Raw genomic sequence first — 20234 nt, 5'->3', positions numbered from 1 at the left:
CTTGTTACAGACACCTAAATATTAAACCTACCCCAGGCTCCTTGGGTGTAGCCAGCATCTGTAGTATCCCTGGAGTAACACGTCCCCAGAAGTCCATCACTGTAGAGGAGGCCACTTTGTAGCTATCACTGTGAATAGGGTGTTGGGCTGCTGCTGACTCACAGTATATTGTCCACAACTAGAAGTCAGAGGTCAAACTTATAAATATCTAAAGTTATGTTTTTAGTTAAAAGTTTTCTAAGATCAGTTATAATCAGATATATTCAGGTAAAGTTTTGCCCTATCTAAAGTCATACTACAGCAAACATTTCTCTTTATAGTTTACAAAGAAATACAAAAAATAATGCTCCATATATTATAGCATTCATTACACAAACAATATCCAAAGTTAACAAGTTAATACATAGATTATGATACAGGAAAACAGTCTGCAGTCATAACCAGAACTTCATGTTGATACTTACCTGGCATAATATAAAGGCATGGAAAAGCGAGCTCATGTGTAGGACATTGTCCTGTAAAGAAGACAAGAATAAAGTCAGGATATCACAAAAACCCAACAACACTGATAGCATGCGATACACCGAAGCATTCAAGTAATTTGAAAGAGAATAAAGGAAATATTTGTACCTTTGACCTTTCATCAAAGCCTGTCATGATGACAAGAACATGTTCAGCAATATAGGTGCTGGCATCCAATGGGATTGGCAGACAAGACATGGGGGCAGAGCCTTCGGTCATTGCTGTGTGAGTTAGGGAGCCTATCAGAAGCCAGGACAGTAAACGGATATGTCCTATACAGTCTGTAAACTCTTTTGGTCTGAAAAATAAGGATGGAGAATTAACATTTTCAAAGAGACCAACAGCACTGAAATGAAAATAAATTTTAAAATGTTTCCAAGACTGGCAGTTTTTAACTAGATGAACCTCTAAGAATGACTTGTGGGAACATGATAATACAGTTGGGAAATGCATCACACTTTACAACTGCAGGTGAAGATACAGTTTTGCATGAAGATGAGGAGGTCTTGGATCATCCCTTTTTGTAATAGTTGTTCCCTACTGGGTAAAATACTTTAATTCAGTTGTACTGGATAGCATGTAACATGCTGCATGCATGTTCTGTCTGGTAGTCACCAGCTACAACTAGGAGACCCAACCTAAAATAACCTGTGTTATTCATGGCAAAGATGAAAAGGGAAAGTCTTCAAAAAGGCTGAATATTATTATCATATTTTAGTGGAAATAATACCATTTAATTACTTATTTTCCGAGAGTCAAAAAGGTGAAAATGAGCCAATCGGCTGAAGAACTTCATCTCTAACATGGGGTATTAAACCATACAGATAACAACATGACTAAGATAATGCTCCCCCCAGATGTGATGGTTTTGACACTTACCCTTGTTGTACAGTGGAGGGAGGGTGGTACAACCATGGTAAATAGCGTGAGATTGCCCTGTTGTCACGACCATTACAGCGAGTCATCTCTAAGGAAACGTACTGGGCTATACCTGACTTCAGCTGGCTCCCTAGTGTGTCCTCGTTCAGACTGCTTGTCCCTCCCTTCATATTACTCTGTAAAGGCACAAACACAAAAACTGTCATCAAATGTATTCATCTGACTTTCATTTGTCACACAATGTACAAGACAAGAAAGCAGGAATGTAATAGTTTGGGGAAATTTTCCAACATTTAATATTCAATGTAAATTTCAGTTTGTTTAGTTCAAGGACATTTTGTGACAAGAGTTATCATTCAGCCTCAATCATGATGAGAGGATTACTAGTGTTGAAGGGTACCTTTATAGGAGAGTCTAGCACTGTTTAATAATAAGGTCTTGTCCTTACCTTGACCTTTGTTAGAGTGTGGGGATCAGCCACAAACTCGATGGAGTCATGGAGATGGTCCCTCATACATTCTGCAGCACATGTACTGATAAGCATGTTAGCATGACTGTGATACAGCATGCCTCCCTCCCCAACAATGTTTGTGTTTCCAATGGTACCTCCAGCATCCAGCACCACAAACTGTAGCATCAATGTAAAGGTCAATGTGTAACAATATCAAGGTCATTGTTTCATCAGCACAAAGAATGATATTTATAACATCATCTTAAATCTGGATATGAATTCATCCAAAACACCCTGTGTATATATACCTACCAAAAATAGCTGATTATCTGACTTCTGTGTACAGCTTAGTCTGTACATAAAATCATCTCCATCTAGTGATCACCTGTTATTGAGGGTTAAAAGGTTATTGTCAGGTCTAGCTGTAATCACTGTGACTACAGGTCTAGCTATAAATGTTGTATCTATGGGTCTAGCTGTAGTCACTGTAACTACAGGTCTAACTGTATCCACTGTAACTACATGTCAAGCTATAAATGTTGTATCTATGGGTCTAGCTGTAATCACTGTAACTACAGTTCTAACTGTAACCACTGTAACTACAGGTCTAGCTATAAATGTTGTATCTATGGGTCTAGCTGTAATCACTGTGACTACAGGTCTAGCTATAAATGTTGTATCTATGGGTCTAGCTGTAATCACTGTGACTACAGGTCTAGCTATAAATGTTGTATCTATGGGTCTAGCTGTAATCACTGTGACTACAGGTCTAGCTATAAATGTTGTATCTATGGGTCTAGCTGTAATCACTGTGACTACAGGTCTAGCTATAAATGTTGTATCTATGGGTCTAGCTGTAATCACTGTGACTACAGGTCTAGCTATAAATGTTGTATCTATGGGTCTAGCTGTAATCACTGTAACTACAGGTCTAGCTATAAATGTTGTATCTATGGGTCTAGCTGTAGTCACTGTAACTACAGGTCTAGCTATAAATGTTGTATCTATGGGTCTAGCTGTAATCACTGTAACTACAGGTCTAACTGTAACCACTGTAACTACAGGTCTAGCTATAAATGTTGTATCTATGGGTCTAGCTGTAGTCACTGTAACTACAGGTCTAACTGTAACCACTGTAACTACAGGTCTAGCTATAAATGTTGTATCTATGGGTCTAGCTGTAGTCACTGTAACTACAGGTCTAACTGTAACCACTGTAACTACAGGTCTAGCTATATATGTTGTATCTATGGGTCTAGCTGTAATCACTGTAACTACAGTTCTAACTGTAACCACTGTAACTACAGGTCTAGCTATAAATGTTGTATCTATGGGTCTAGCTGTAGTCACTGTAACTACAGGTCTAACTGTAACCACTGTAACTACAGGTCTAGCTATAAATGTTGTATCTATGGGTCTAGCTGTAATCACTGTAACTACAGTTCTAACTGTAACCACTGTAACTACAGGTCTAGCTATAAATGTTGTATCTATGGGTCTAGCTGTAATCACTGTAACTACAGGTCTAGCTATAAATGTTGTATCTATGGGTCTAGCTGTAGTCACTGTAACTACAGGTCTAGCTATAAATGTTGTATCTATGGGTCTAGCTGTAGTCACTGTACCTACAGGTCTAACTGTAACCACTGTAACTACATGTCAAGCTGTAATCACTGTTACTACAAATCTAAATATAAACACAGTTCCATTCATGGTACATACCTGTACCAGGAGGAGGAAGTTCTCGTCTGGTAGAGAGTGTTTGAACTTCATGGCTTGGATAAGTTCAAAGATGACAGTCCTTGTCAGATAAAGTTTGTCCCGTTCCTGCCAAACAAAAATAGTGTACAGTTGTAACAATGTTTCTTGAAGTAATGGCAAACATAAAAATTTCATGAAGATGATATGACTCAACAGGTACAAAGGAAATCACCTTTCTTAAAAATCAATGACCAAGTAATTTCTGAAGGAATATCAATGAGAAGCACACATTAATCTTAAGATGAAGAAGCTGCTTATTCCCACAGAGCAGATATCTTGGCTTTTAATCTTACCTTGAAGAAGACACGGTTACACACAGAGCAGATATCCAGGATATGCTGGAGTTTGAAAGAGCAGTTCTGTATGGTGAAGCTAAGCAGCTTAGAGAATGGTTCAAGGATGTACTGTTAAAGATACAACGGTTCATGTATGTACTGTCAAAGTTACAATGGTTCATGTATGTACTGTTTAAGATACAATGGTTCATGTATGTACTGTCAAAGTTACAATGGTTCATGTATGTACTGTTTAAGATACAATGGTTCATGTATGTACTGTCAATGTTACAATGGTTCATGTATGTACTGTCAAAGTTACAATGGTTCATGTATGTACTGTTTAAGATACAATGGTTCATGTATGTACTGTCAAAGTTACAATGGTTCATGTATGTACTGTCAAAGATACAACGGTTCATGTATGTACTGTCAATGTTACAATGGTTCATGTATGTACTGTTTAAGATACAATAGTTCATGTATGTACTGTCAAAGTTACAATGGTTCATGTATGTACTGTCAAAGATACAACGGTTCATGTATGTACTGTCAATGTTACAATGGTTCAAGGATGTACTGTCAAAAATACAACGGTTCATGTATGTACTGTCAATGTTACAATGGTTCATGTATGTACTGTTTAAGATACAATAGTTCATGTATGTACTGTCAAAGTTACAATGGTTCATGTATGTACTGTCAAAGATACAACGGTTCATGTATGTACTGTCAATGTTACAATGGTTCAAGGATGTACTGTCAAAAATACAATGGTTCAAGTATGTACTGTCAAAGTTACAATGGTTCATGTATGTACTGTTTAAGATACAATGGTTCAAGTATGTACTGTCAAAGTTACAATGGTTCATGTATGTACTGTCAAAGATACAACGGTTCATGTATGTACTGTCAAAGATGAAAGAATGTTCGATTTAAACTTTCTCTCATTGTGAAAAATAAATTGTTGTAATCCTTAGTTCCTTGGAGCTCTTCCACTTTAACAATGTAAACATTTAGACCAAAAACTTTTGTTCTGAAAGACAAAAGGAAGTAGCTATTATCAATTTGTAAAAATACTTAACATCCTACACCTACTGACCCTGGCATTATTGATGCCTGACACTTTGAGGATGGCTAAGATGATTTTCAGGAGAGCTGTGGTATCACATGGGTTGGGCAATACAGTTGGTAACTTCCTCATGAAAATGTCAAACTGGCTGATGATGCTGGTCACCATTGGAGCCGAGGTTTCCAGGGAGATGTAGTTCATATAGGTGGAGAGATTGTTCAGGAGAAGGACTAAGTTCTCAGGAGGTGGCAGATTCTTACGATTGTTCAACCCCTAAAACATTGACCAAACCATGATTGATAGATCACTTTATTCAATCAATGAGAAACAAAACCTGACATGGATACTTGTCTACCTCTAATCTGGAATGACAATTTAAGATATGAAATTTTAGTAAAAATTTCAAACTGATAAATCTACTAAAACTGCATAAATCTTTTCCTGTCCCAAGCATTTCTTAAGTCAAATGTCATTCTATTAAATCTGACAAGTCTGTCTAGCTGGAAGGCTCCAGACATTTCATATCAAATTTGAAAACATGTATATATATACTTCTTACTAACAGGCCATATATATGACATTTGCTGATAAAGGTGATTTCTGAAATTCCGCTGAAGATTTACAACTACATACTGTTCTACAAGAGAACATGGAATACAGAGTGTTTAGCCTCTGGTATCACCACTTACCTCCAATAAAAACTGGATAGGAGCATGGCAGGTTAACTCATTGAAGTCCACCAATGCAGCTGCCATTGTCTTGAAAAATGGAGGATCTGAAAGTAAATCTTTATAATAGACACAGTCATGTTCAAAGACAATTTTACAGTAAGCAGCCATTTCTACTAAACAGGTAAAACAGATCTTTGTGAGATTTTATACATTTAATTAGTATCCAGCATATTAACATTTTTTGGACACATTTCAGGTGCATATTTTTCAATTTTTTATTTTCTAATCATCTGAGAAACGCTTTTTTTTTCGGTGTGATACCTTCAAGGTTACTCTGGAACAGCATTGGGAAGACTCCATTAGGGGCCAGTTGATGGAGGCAGCAACGCAGAAACTGGCGAGCAATGCTCACACTGTTACCTGGTACCATCAGGTTACTAGGAACAACAGTAAAAGTCATCAATATAATCTTCTTTGCTTCACTATATCATATACAACAACCAGCAGGAAAGCTTAAAATAATTATAACGTTGTCATAATTCCCTTTCTTAAATCTATATCATATTCAATCCCAATACTTAATGTATAGATCAACCTATTATGAATAACAGAAAAGTCATGGTCATCACTACTGGTAGGTTGGTTACATATTTTTTTTGTTCCATGCCTCTGTCTGTTGCTAGCTTTTCTGTCTCACCAACAGTCAGTGTTCTGTAGGTGTCATTGCCATTACAATGGGTAATAATGTGTTCCTTGTATATTAGACAATATATACTTTCTTCAGTTAAATTCCTTATAATCAAAGACATATTTCTTAAAGTAAAATTTCTTTTAAGCTAAAAGATCTAATTTTACACACAGTTCCATAAATACTTTATGACTACTATTGTGAGTATCCTGTAACATTTTACACGCTTACCTCTCTCCTTGCCAGACAAACGGGCTACTGGAAGCAATTCTGAAATGATAAAAAATCAATGTTTTCAAAAGTAGTACATTTCACATATCCTTCTCAGGTCCAATTAATTATAACAGCATGAGATGCTACTAAATTAATTTTATCAACTATCTACTTTTATGGGAGAATTCAATTCTTTTAGCTTGCAGAAATCATTAAGTCAGAGAGAAGGAAGAAATGAAGATAAAGTGGGAAATTATCAATTGTTTATGAAACAGACATTGTAGAATCTCCAACAAGTGGGGCATGGCTTATTCTTACATAGACACACTGTAAAGCCTCCGACAGAAGCAGATTGTCTTATGATTACCTGTACAGGTGCTGAAGGATACTTACTTAGACACACACTGTAGAGTCACAAACAGAAGGGGTGTGGCAAATAATTACCTGTACAGGTGCTGAAGGATACTTACTTAGACACACACTGCAGAGTCACAAACAGAAGGGGTGTGGCAAATAATTACCTGACACACACACACTGTAAAGCCTCTGAGAAAAGTGGATTATCTAATAATTACCTATACAGGTGCTGAAGGATACTTACTTAGACACACACTGTAGAGTCACAAACAGAAGGAGTGTGGCAAATAATTACCTGTACAGGTGCTGAAGGATACTTACTTAGACACACACTGTAAAGCCTCCGACAGAAGCGGATTGTCTAATAATTACCTATACAGGTGCTGAAGGATACTTACTTAGACACACACTGTAGAGTCACAAACAGAAGGGGTGTGGCAAATAATTACCTGTACAGGTGCTGAAGGATACTTACTTAGACACACACTGTAAAGCCTCCGACAGAAGCGGATTGTCTAATAATTACCTATACAGGTGCTGAAGGATACTTACTTAGACACACACTGTAGAGTCACAAACAGAAGGGGTGTGGCAAATAATTACCTGTACAGGTGCTGAAGGTTACTTACTTAGACACACACTGTAAAGTTTCCAGCAAAAGGGGTGTGGCTAGTGATGGTTCCCGATGGATAAATGTAGAAAGAACTACAATACAGTAACCAATAGTATCCTCATCGTACTGTTCCAGAATCGCATTACACTCTGGACAGCGTTCCACCATCACATTCTCACCGTACCGGGAGGAGGTCGGTTTCTTAAGAGTTTTCCTGTTAGTCACCTGCTCGTTCTTCCTTGATCTACGACTGTTGTAAAACAAAAAAGATAATCAAAGATTTGGATTCAGATCAGCAAACTTGTAATATATCAATAACAAGAGGTCTATAGGGCCTGTATTTCTCACCTGGTTTTGTTTGGCTGAAATTGCTGCATCCAAACTAAAGGAAAAGGAATTCTGAATTTCTAAGCACACAACACACACTATTCATTTTCTTCATGAGGCCACACTTCTCTGTCAGGGGGTCAGCTACACATTCTATGTTTTATACCATACTGGGATAGAATCCTGCCATTCCTACAGGAGAACTTTTAAAAAATTGCTCCATTGGGCCCTTCTAAACCCATGGACCGAGACCCACCTTTTATACAACATTTAATACCCTTCATCCAAGAATGCTTCAGCCCAAATTTTGGCAAAATGCCATCATTCCTACAGAAAAGTAGAATTTTAAAGAATTCGCTCTATTTCCCCGTTGTGCTCTACCTCCTAGAAGGCTAAGAACCACCATTTATACAAAATATGCTCTTCATCCTCCAAGGTTGCTTCTGACTAAATTTTGTCAAAATCTAGTCTGTCATACACTACTATTAAGCATTTGTAGAAAAAGTTTATGGACGATGGACAGCTTGGCATAAGTTTAATGGTCTTTCAGACCAGATGAACTAATATAACTTGACAGAATTTCAATAAGAAGAGAATCATGTCATGCAATGTAGCAAAATATGATCCCTTGTAAGGGCTAAACAGGAACTCCCACCACCCCTTCCTCCACTCTTGGATTTTGGCTTAAACAACTGTCACCCCCTAACCTCTAAAGAATTTACAGTTAATTCTATTAAGTTGTGTGATTTCTAGATATGTAAAAGATTTTTTAAAAGAATGAAAATTGACCTATTTAGAGCCCCTTAGCCCAGCTCCCTGGGTTTTAAATAAAAAAAAGCTTTACTATAAGAAAATCTCCCTTGAATGGTAACATGACTAATTGGTTATGTAAGGGGCATACCCTGTAGGTTTGTGTTCCTCCGGTGATGGTTCTGTCATATCAGGGTAAATCTTCTGGAGCTCTACAGTGGTTAATCCTGTCTTTCGTGCCTTCCTCTGACGGAAGTTTGGTTTGATGGTGTTACATCTGCCCGGCAAAGTCAGTAAATCTTGGTCACCTGCTGGACAAAGTTTATTGTTTAGTCCAGAGTGGACCCTTGGTAAAATTAACTCGTTTCTGGTAAACCAAACTTAACATCAAATGATAGCTACATCAGAATCAATGCAATATAGAGACAACAAAACTAAAATGTTTTCTCTGATTAATGAAATTTCCAGACTAATATCAAACAAGAAAGAAAATTAATCTTGTTAAGGGATAAATAAACTTTTAACTTCAATAAGATTTAAAAATAGGCAGATGAAGTTTAATTATATCAACAATACAAAGCATGAAAAAATAATTAAACTACTGAAGTATGGACTATTCCACTATCCTTCTCCCTATGCACACACCTTTGTTGTCAAGGACTACTGAGTTATCGACTATTCCACTATCCTTCTCCCTATGCACACACCTTTGTTGTCAAGGACTACTGAGTTATCGACTATTCCACTATCCTTCTCCCTATGCACACACCTTTGTTGTCAAGGACTACTGAGTTACCGACTATTCCACTATCCTTCTCCCTATGCACACACCTTTGTTGTCAAGGACTACTGAGTTATCGACTATTCCACTATCCTTCTCCCTATGCACACACCTTTGTTGTCAAGGACTAATGAGTTATGGACTATTCCACTATCCTTCTCCCTATGCACACACCTTTGTTGTCAAGGACTACTGAGTTATGGACTATTCCACTATCCTTCTCCCCTTGCACACACCTTTGTTGTCAAGGACTACTGAGTTATGGACTATTCCACTATCCTTCTCCCTATGCACACACCTTTGTTGTCAAGGACTACTGAGTTATGGACTATTCCACTATCCTTCTCCCCTTGCACACACCTTTGTTGTCAAGGACTACTGAGTTATGGACTATTCCACTATCCTTCTCCCTATGCACATACCTTTGTTGTCAAGGACTACTGAGTTATGGACTATTCCACTATCCTTCTCCCCATGCACATACCTTTGTTGTCAAGGACTACTGAGTTATGGACTATTCCACTATCCTTCTCCCCATACACATACCTTTATTTTCTTCCTGTGTCATATCACCTCCAGAGTCTGTATGTTTCTCTGAATCGTCTGCATCAGATGTTGTCTGTGTCTTCTCGCTATCCTCTGCACTTTCAATCTCAGACATCCCTCCATGACTTATATCGGCTGTGGTTGTTGTGGTTGACCGAGAACTAGATCCATCCGTGATGCTGCTACTGACAGATCGAGCCCCCTTGCTACTGAGGTATGCTGGGATGACAGACACTGGTTCCACAACAGCACTGCCACTTTTACTATTCAGATTGGTTTTATCTGTTGCACTCTCTGTCAATATGTCTGATTTTGAAGTAGAAAATGCCTGGAGTTGTTGTGCCATGATACTCTCCACAGTAGAGGGTGAAACTGGCTTCTCTTCTGTAGGCGTGGTCAGTATTTTAGCTGGAGATGGTGACCGGCCAGCAGGTGTAGTGGGTTGTGGGATCGGAGTGGTGGGTGAGCGGGCAAGAGGGGACAATGGGCGGGCACGTACAGCTCGAGAATGGTGAATACCTCCTCCACTTTTCTCCTGCAATGAAGTCAACCATTGACTGGGAATAAAAGATGTCTAACAAAACACACACTGACATCTAATAACAACCTGCTTTTAATCCACATATTGCAGTGAGAGTAATAACTGATGATACAGGTATTAGCAGTGAGAAAAAATCCATTTAGAAAATGTCAGCTAACATGAATATCTTTATGAATATCAGTGACAATGTTTGACAAACTCATATGAAGTATTGTCACAGCTGTTGTTTATCAAAATCCTGTGAAATGTGATCACTAAGGAGATGTCATTGATTTCGGACAGGACAGGATGGACAATGGTAACAAAAGTATATATTCCCACATAAAATTGTGAGGTCACATTGAAGTCTCCTATGTAGCCACTTGGGTAATACTTCTTTTGTTTATTTTCACAGCAGATGTCAGATTAGTCATATGTAAGTCACTATCACCATTATTTGGCTTCCCTTACCTTGAGCGACTGACTTTCTTCCTTAACCTTTGACCCTTTGCCACTCCCCATATCTGGTTCATTATACTCTATGATCTTGCGTGGTTTGCGTTGTCGGACAGGTCGTTTGGGCGTGTCTGTTGTCTCCTCCACACTCTGCTCTCTAATAGGGAAGCAGCCCCCTGTGGCTCCCCCTTCCTTAGTGTAGGATACTGTACTAGTCTCGGAGGGGGTCTTCAAGTTCATTGCCACAGTTTCCTTAGATTTTGGGCTCTGTGGTGGGGTTTCTGTTTCTTGAATTTTCTCAAGGTCGTTACTCATTTTATTGTCTGCATATCAACAAAATATCTTTGATGATAAGGTTCCATATCCTAATACATTAACTGAGAATTATTGGGTCATAAAAATGTAAGTTTTAATTCTGTGAAAAGCTGAAATAGTCAAAGCAGCCGTTTTACCAACAATATCACTGACAGTAAACATTTACCAGTTACATCACAGGAAGTAAACACACTTACCTTTACTTCTGACATGAAGTAAACACACTTACCTTTACTTCTGACAACAGAGGGACTTGGAGGTGGAAAGCCGTCATCATGTGAGGTCTTACAATGATGATGTTGAGCATCTAAAGTATTGATCACAATGCGGATCAGAGTCTGTATGATGGCTGACACAGGGGAGGTATAGAACTGGTACTGTCAACACAGCAGTCAAATTTTACAATACAATCACAAAAAATACTTCATCAAAGTATCGTATGAAGTAGTCACTGAAAAAGGTTTCACATCCTATATATGTTACACTCCAACAACCTAGTCTGTACGTACACATTTGTTTATAAAGGTCTAGGACATGATATAGATGATGATATCCTGGATAAACAGCTGCACTGACTTGGTGATCACAAGGTACAATACAGTTCACTATCACCAAATCTGGTACATGTAGCTGACATTCAAACATCACTTAGAATGTACCTTCATATCAAAATTACATAAATCAAAGGGAAATAGTAACAGATGTCTAATCTGGAAGACATTCAAGTCAGAAAGAAGGACAGAAAACAGAACTGAGGTGTAGAAATTGAACGCTTATTTTCATATAGAGTTTGATGAGCAGGACAAATGAGTATACAGCCAGGAAAAACAAGTATACAGCCAAGAGATAGGAGTGTGTAGCAGGACAAATGAGTATACAGCCAGGAAAAACAAGTATACAGCCAAGAGATAGAAGTGTGTAGCAGGACAAATGAGTATACAGCCAGGAAAAACAAGTATACAGCCAAGAGATAGGAGTGTGTAGCAGGACAAATGAGTATACAGCCAGGAAAAACAAGTATACAGACAAGAGATAGGAGTGTGTAGCAGGACAAATGAGTATACAGCCAGGAAAAACAAGTATACAGCCAAGAGATAGGAGTGTGTAGCAGGACAAATGAGTATACAGCCAGGAAAAACAAGTATACAGCCAAGAGATAGGAGTGTGTAGCAGGACAAATGAGTATACAGCCAGGAAACAAGTATACAGCCAAGAGATAGGAGTGTGTAGCAGGACAAATGAGTATACAGCCAGGAAAAACAAGTATACAGCCAAGAGATAGGAGTGTGCAGCAGGACAAATGAGTATACAGCCAGGAAAAACAAGTATACAGCCAAGAGATAGGAGTGTGTAGCAGGACAAATGAGTATACAGCCAGGAAAAACAAGTATACAGCCAAGAGATAGGAGTGTGTAGCAGGACAAATGAGTATACAGCCAAGAGATAGGAGTGTGTAGCAAGACAAATGAGTATACAGCCAGGAAAAACAAGTATACAGCCAAGAGATAGGAGTGTGTAGCAGGACAAATGAGTATACAGCCAGGAAAAACAAGTATACAGCCAAGAGATAGGAGTGTGTAGCAGGACAAATGAGTATACAGCCAGGAAAAACAAGTATACAGCCAAGAGATAGGAGTGTGCAGCAGGACAAATGAGTATACAGCCAGGAAAAACAAGTATACAGCCAAGAGATAGGAGTGTGTAGCAGGACAAATGAGTATACAGCCAGGAAAAACAAGTATACAGCCAAGAGATAGGAGTGTGTAGCAGGACAAATGAGTATACAGCCAGGAAACAAGTATACAGCCAAGAGATAGGAGTGTGTAGCAAGACAAATGAGTATACAGCCAGGAAAAACAAGTATACAGCCAAGAGATAGGAGTGTGTAGCAGGACAAATGAGTATACAGCCAGGAAAAACAAGTATACAGCCAAGAGATAGGAGTGTGTAGCAGGACAAATGAGTATACAGCCAGGAAAAACAAGTATACAGCCAAGAGATAGGAGTGTGCAGCAGGACAAATGAGTATACAGCCAGGAAACAAGTATACAGCCAAGAGATAGGAGTGTGTAGCAGGACAAATGAGTATACAGCCAGGAAAAACAAGTATACAGCCAAGAGATAGGAGTGTGTAGCAGGACAAATGAGTATACAGCCAGGAAAAACAAGTATACAGCCAAGAGATAGGAGTGTGCAGCAGGACAAATGAGTATACAGCCAGGAAACAAGTATACAGCCAAGAGATAGGAGTGTGTAGCAGGACAAAAGAGTATTCAGCCAGGCAAAACAGGTTTAGAAATCTAGGTATAACAGTAATACCTACCTTGTAGAGTATGACTAGCAGAGTTGACAACCAGGAGATACGAGTGTGGGGTTCCAGGAACCACAGTGTATAGTTGGGTGGCTGGTAGTCACTGGCATAGCGCTGCGGAGATGGACTGTACTGGAGAAGCAGCAATGTAATTGGCAGGATAGTGTTTCCCAGGGTAAAGTTACGATCAAGAACCTGTAACAAACAAACCATCATAGGGAACTAATAATCACACTTGGAATATTTAGAAAAAATTGCTCTTTTTGAAGGAGAAGGATTTTAAACAATTTGCGTAATTTCTCCTATTGGTACCCTTTTATACAAAATTTCGCCCCTCTTCCCAAAAGGATAGTTCTGACCAAATTGAGAAGAAGTCATTTAAACATTTTACCTGTGACCCTGAAAGTGGGTCAATGTCATTCATATTAACTAGGAGTCAAATCAATTTTCTGACTTTAAGAAATGATTCTCCACTCACAATGATGTTTTAGACTAAATTTGGTTGAAATCCATTCAAGCATGAAAAACGAGTAGCATTTTGAAGCAAAATATTGACTAACTTTCCATTTGGGGCACTGCCCATCACCAGGTTCCTAGGGGTTAAATCAAGTTTCTGAATTTAAGAAATGATTCTCCACTCTCAATGTTGTTTCACACCAAATTTGGTTGAAATCCATTTAAACGTTAAGAAAGAATAGTGTTCTGAAGCAAAGTATTGTCTAATTTCCCCTTTTTTATGCATGAAAGAGAATTAGGGTATCAATGAAAAAGTTTACACAAGATGCAAAGTGCACAACGACAGACAAAGCACAATTGCTAAAAATTCAAACTTCCAAGGCAAGTTTCATAAAATCATATATGAAACAAAAAAAAAAATCCAAAAGTGATCTTGGTGCCCACCATTTTTTGCTTTCTGTTCTATTTTCTCCTCCATTTTTCATCTTAAAATATCTACATATGAAATTTGAAAAAAGATTCATGTGGTAGCTCTCAAGAAATAGCAATGATTGTTTATTGCCAAAATCCAAGATGGCCTCCTGTCTTCAAGACACCAAAGGTAACTTACATATAAAATTTGAGAACAATCCATCCTGTGCTTTTACACAACAAGCAATAACAAGGATTGTTTTCAGACAGACGTACCATGAACAATCCATCCTGTGCTTTTACACAACAAGCAATAACAAGGATTGTTTTCAGACAGACGTACCATGAACAATCCATCCTGTGCTTTTACACAACAAGCAATAACAAGGATTGTTTTCAGACAGACGTACCATGAACAATCCATCCTGTACTTTTACAGAACAAGCAATAACAAGGATTGTTTTCAGACAGACATACCATGAACAATCCATCCTGTACTTTTACAGAACAAGCAATAACAAGGATTGTTTTCAGACAGACATACCATGAACAATCCAAGCTGTACTTTTACAGAACAAGCAATAACAAGGATTGTTTTCAGACAGACGTACCATGAACAATCCAACCTGTACTTTTACAGAACAAGCAATAACAAGGATTGTTTTCAGACAGACATACCATGAACAATCCATCCTGTACTTTTACAGAACAAGCAATAACAAGGATTGTTTTCAGACAGACATACCATGAACAATCCAAGCTGTACTTTTACAGAACAAGCAATAACAAGGATTGTTTTAAGACAGACGTACCATGAACAATCCAACCTGTACTTTTACAGAACAAGCAATAACAAGGATTGTTTTCAGACAGACGTACCATAGACATAGGGGAACAATCTGATGATGGAGGGCTCATGAAAACAAGTTTTTTGATACTTCTTATCATAGAACTCAGTAAGTTACAGATGGCAGATCTAAAGTCAACATGTAGAGGAAGATATTGATCCACTTTCAATTCATAACATAACACAACTGTCCATTTTATGATTTCTGATTGCACAGCCAATGAAAAACGCTCTAAGTTATAATGCACTAGTGATTCCAGGTGCTAATTTACTGAATTACAGACTGGTTATGTCACCATCCACAGAGTCGTAGAGAAATAACAATACTTACAGCAGGAACTCCTGACAGAAAAGCATTGAACACTGCTGACGTTCTGAAAATAAAGTAAACAAGATTTCAATTAATCTAACAGCATCAATTCCTTAACACTGAATGATCAGTAAGGTCAGAGGAGTCACATCTATGATATTTTAACAGCACATGCTATGATTTAAGTTGACAGAAGGAGGAAAAGACAATAACCTGAGTTTGTTTGGAGGTACACTGAAGGACTTCTCTGTCTGATTATAGCCCAGCAAGATGTTCAGATGTCTCAGTACAACATTCTGAAAAAAAAACATATCCATTTTAAACTACAGTATAATTATCATACTCATACACTACTGTATAATTATCATACTCATAAACTACTGTATAATTATCATACTCATAAACAACAGTATAATTATCATACTCATAAACAACAGTATAATTATCATACTCATAAACAACAGTATAATTATCATACTCATAAACTACAGTATAATTATCATACTCATAAACAACAGTATAATTATCATACCTACAAACTACAGTATAATTATCATACTCATAAACTACAGTATAATTATCATACTCATAAACTACAGTATAATTATTATACTTATAAACTACAGTATAATTATTATACTCATAAACTACAGTATAATTATCATACTCATAAACTACAGTATAATTATCATACTCATAAACTACAGTATAATTATCATACTCATAAACTACAGTATAATTATCATACTCATAATAATTATCATACTCATAAACAGTATAATTATCATACTCATAAACATACAGTATAATTATCATACCTACAACACATACTGTATAATTATCATACTCATAAACAACAGTATAATTATCATACTATAAACTACAGTATAATTATCTCATAAACAACAGTATAATTATCATACCTACAAACTACAGTATAATTATCATACCTACAAACTACAGTATAATTATCATACTCATAAACTACAGTATAATTATCATACTCATAAACAACAGTATAATTATCATACCTACAAACTACAGTATAATTATCATACTCATAAACAACAGTATAATTATCCTACTCATAAACTACTGTATAATTATCATACATAAACTCAGTAATTAATACTCATAAACACAATTATCATACTCATAAACAGTATAATTATCATACTCATAAACTACAGTATAATTATCATACTCATAAACTACAGTATAATTATCATACTCATAAACTACAGTATAATTATCATACTCATAAACTACAGTATAATTATCCTACTCATAAACTACAGTATAATTATCATACCTACAAACTACTGTATAATTATCATACTCATAAACAACAGTATAATTATCCTACTCATAAACAACAGTATAATTATCATACTCATAAACGACAGTATAATTATCATACTCATAAACTACAGTATAATTATCACATCCAAAGCAATGTATAATTATGAAAATTTTTTTCAATTCACAAAAATACCTAATATAATGCATTTTCATGGGGACAAGGTCTTTAATTAAGACATAGTTTCATAAGCTTTATCTACTTTATCAAACTACATTTACATAATTTGTAATTAAAACTAAAAACCTGTGTCTTGCTGGAGTTCTTATCATCATTGTCATGTTCACTCTTCACCATGAACTGCAAATAAAATAAATTTCTGCCTTTAATTCACCAGGAAGTGAAGTTCTACAATTAAACAATGTCAAGATGGTTGACTAAATTCACAAGATATCTGAACTTTAACCTTCATACAATGCAGCTCTCCTGACCAAATTCTTTTAACTGCCAATGAATGAGGGAGTGAACAAACTATCTATCTATCTGTCTCATCTGTCTGTCTGCCTGTCTATCTTGTCTGTCTATCTTGTCTGTCTGTCTGTCTGTCTGTCTGTCTATCTTGTCTATCTTGTCTGTCTGTCTGTCTATCTTGTCTGTCTGCCTGTCTATCTTGTCTGTCTGTCTGTCTATCTTGTCTGTCTGTCTGTCTGTCTAGCTGTCTGTCTGTCTGTCTTATCTATCTATCTATATCTATCTATGTAATAGTTCATCTGTTTTTCTGATTTATGTTTTGCTATTAAATCCTTCCAGCAGACAAACTTGCTAGATTGGTTGGGTATGTTTAATGAGGCTTGACGTCTGTCCTTGTTCCAGTTATAACTGGGCCATAGACTACATCTATCCAGAGAAGACACACATGCTTTATACATATAGTGAAATCTGTGACCTCTGACCTTCATCAAGAGGTTGACCAGTGTGTAGACAGTGTCTCTGTCCACTCCCTCCATATCCATTGCTTTCTGCAGCAGGGCAGTGAAGTTACTCTCCTCATCTGTAAATTCCTTCAGCTGGCCACCTGTCAAATCACAACATTACAAATTCTAGTTAGAGTAATTTTCTAAACTGTTGTTAAACAGTTTACAACAAATTAGTTATTTCATATTACTGGTTGATGTATACATCATGTTGTAAATATAAAGAACCTGATTTCTCAAAATCTGACCATATCCAGCCTACCATAAACAAATTCCTACCTAAAGCCCTGAGGTTGTCTTATTGCAGGACTGTAAAATTTTGTAATTCTTTTAAACTGTAGTACATGGATGGGTTTATATATGGTGCAATAATATAAAGATATTTTTCTTTTAAAGCCCTTTTTTATTACATGTTTCTGGGAAAGGAAAAGGGTTGATCTACTTGGTTAAAGCATATTCACCCAAACCAACACATACCTGGGAACATCATGTTACCAAAAGTGCCCATGTTCAGTTTAGTGGTCATTCGTCGTCCCAAGTTGAAGTATGGCTCTGACTGCTGTCTGATACAGGATTTCTCCTTCGCCTGGTCTACTGATGATTACAAACAACTATATCAGTACAGAGAGCCTTGGTACACTGCCATATATGTCCAGGAGAGTATCAGAATTAAGAAAAGGCAAGGCTACAGAGCAATGGAGACAAATAAAGGATCGTGTAGAGAACAGGAAAATAGTGACATTTAGATACAACAGTAGTAAGTTCAGTAGTAAATAAATAATAGAGACTATAGAAAGATTATATATAAGAAAGGAGCATTGAACTGAGGTTTTAATAAAAGTATATATATATCTGTACATAGCAGGTATGTTGTAGTATTACAAGGCTGCATCATGTTGATATCTGTAAGGCTACAATAATGTTTATAATGAACAGGTTTTTTTTAGTTGAAAATTGGGTAAGGTCTTATTTTGATCAATCTTTAACTTTTCTTAAAAACTCCTCTTCCTAAACAGAAATTTTTGAACACTAAAGAACTATGAAAAATTCTCCCATATCTTGTTTGGAATCAGATTCATCAGTTTGACTAAGATTTGATGACAGCTCACTATTCAGTGAATGGACATCAATGTAATGACAACTTGTCACTTTGCATTTTTGTCCCAATAACACTTTTATACTGTAGGCAGACTTAGAGATGGTTGATGGTTCATCCATTCTGCCCTTTACTGCGAAAAGTCACATCAGCACACCCATGTGGCCACACAACACCGTCGAACATCTATTAATGCATCCTAAGGACAAAGTAGCAAAAGAAGACAAAACGGGTGTGGTTTACCGTGCAACAGCTGCAATCAGTTACAACGAATGACGACTCAGGGACTGGAACTCATCTCGATGAACATCAAAAGGACATAGTTTAAGAGTTTCATCTTGCTATCAGGGGTTTGATGCCCCCCAATGAAGATAAAATGGTAAGGTTCATCCGCCCAACCATGTCGGTTTTCTCAAATACTGTTTGTTGTCACAGTAAGATTCCTCCTACCATTACATCAGTACCAACAACATTGATAAGTTGAAATAACTTGTTTCACAATTATTGGAAAATAAATGACATTTACATTATATATTTGTACAAGAGTGCTATTGGTATGAAATGTGGCATGACAATTTAGCAGCTGATATTACACTCGCATCCATTTGCTGAATAGTAAACTATCATCAAGACCATAGGAATTTTTGTAAAAAGGCTGCCCTGACACACACAATCTAGTACAATTTTAAAATCCTGTCACCTGTATCTAAAGTTACGAGTCTTCGAGGCACATTCATGATTTATGGAGTTTACAACTCATTGTCCACCTTATAAGGATTTTGGTGAAAATTTATCACATCATTTACAGTCTTCACACTTACAAAAAGAAACAATCATACTTAACCATATTCAACAGTTATTTGAAAGTTTCAACTTACCCATGGCACTATACCATACAAAATACAATTTTTAAATGAAATAAATGGTATACCTTGTAATAAAGTATTGGATTGTGGTGGTGGGTTATACAGGATTCAGGTGCATTGTAATGGGTTGTGGTGAAGTGTTATTATCCACATGGATAATAAGACAGGTAGAGATAGATTGTGGTGGTGGGTTATACAGGGCTCTGGTGGGTTGTAATGGGTTGTGGTGAAGTGTTATTATCCACATGGATAATAAGACAGGTAGAGATAGATTGTGGTGGTGGGTTATACAGGGCTGTGGTGGGTTGTAATGGGTTGTGGTGAAGTGTTATTATCCACATGGATAATAAGACAGGTAGAGGTGGATTGTGTTGGTGGGATATACAGGGCTCTAGTGAGTTGTAATGGGTTGTGGTGAAGTGTTATTATCCACATGGATAATAAGACAGGTAGAGGTGGATAGTGG

At 37.0% G+C, this 20234-nt stretch overlaps 1 protein-coding gene across 2 annotated transcripts in view; it reads right to left on the bottom strand.

Moving 5' to 3' along the window:
• The window catches only part of LOC132547788 (protein unc-79 homolog), a 56950-nt gene that overhangs the window by 10265 nt on the left and 26451 nt on the right, over nt 1-20234 (bottom strand). Inside the window, exons 26-47 of one of the 2 annotated variants that reach the window (XM_060211591.1) lie at nt 18284-18400; nt 17786-17907; nt 17139-17192; nt 15746-15828; nt 15554-15596; nt 13521-13703; nt 11427-11574; nt 10898-11205; nt 9907-10441; nt 8731-8890; nt 7519-7752; nt 6551-6589; nt 5953-6068; nt 5650-5735; nt 4991-5233; nt 3907-4017; nt 3575-3679; nt 1850-2029; nt 1402-1577; nt 631-820; nt 465-515; nt 32-178 (exon numbers count right to left, since the gene is read on the bottom strand). In XM_060211591.1, the coding sequence (XP_060067574.1) occupies nt 32-178; nt 465-515; nt 631-820; nt 1402-1577; nt 1850-2029; nt 3575-3679; nt 3907-4017; nt 4991-5233; nt 5650-5735; nt 5953-6068; nt 6551-6589; nt 7519-7752; nt 8731-8890; nt 9907-10441; nt 10898-11205; nt 11427-11574; nt 13521-13703; nt 15554-15596; nt 15746-15828; nt 17139-17192; nt 17786-17907; nt 18284-18400 (3431 nt within the window). The remainder of the gene's footprint in view (nt 1-31; nt 179-464; nt 516-630; nt 821-1401; nt 1578-1849; nt 2030-3574; nt 3680-3906; nt 4018-4990; nt 5234-5649; nt 5736-5952; nt 6069-6550; nt 6590-7518; nt 7753-8730; nt 8891-9906; nt 10442-10897; nt 11206-11426; nt 11575-13520; nt 13704-15553; nt 15597-15745; nt 15829-17138; nt 17193-17785; nt 17908-18283; nt 18401-20234) is intronic. The other variant, XM_060211592.1, reaches the window with a different exon arrangement.

The sequence above is a fragment of the Ylistrum balloti genome, unplaced genomic scaffold (assembly GCF_031769215.1).
Source record: "Ylistrum balloti isolate Yb309-2 unplaced genomic scaffold, AGI_CSIRO_Ybal_v1 Utg369978, whole genome shotgun sequence".
In the NCBI taxonomy this organism is placed as follows: domain Eukaryota; kingdom Metazoa; phylum Mollusca; class Bivalvia; order Pectinida; family Pectinidae; genus Ylistrum; species Ylistrum balloti.
This window is presented reverse-complemented; position numbering and strand designations above follow the sequence as displayed.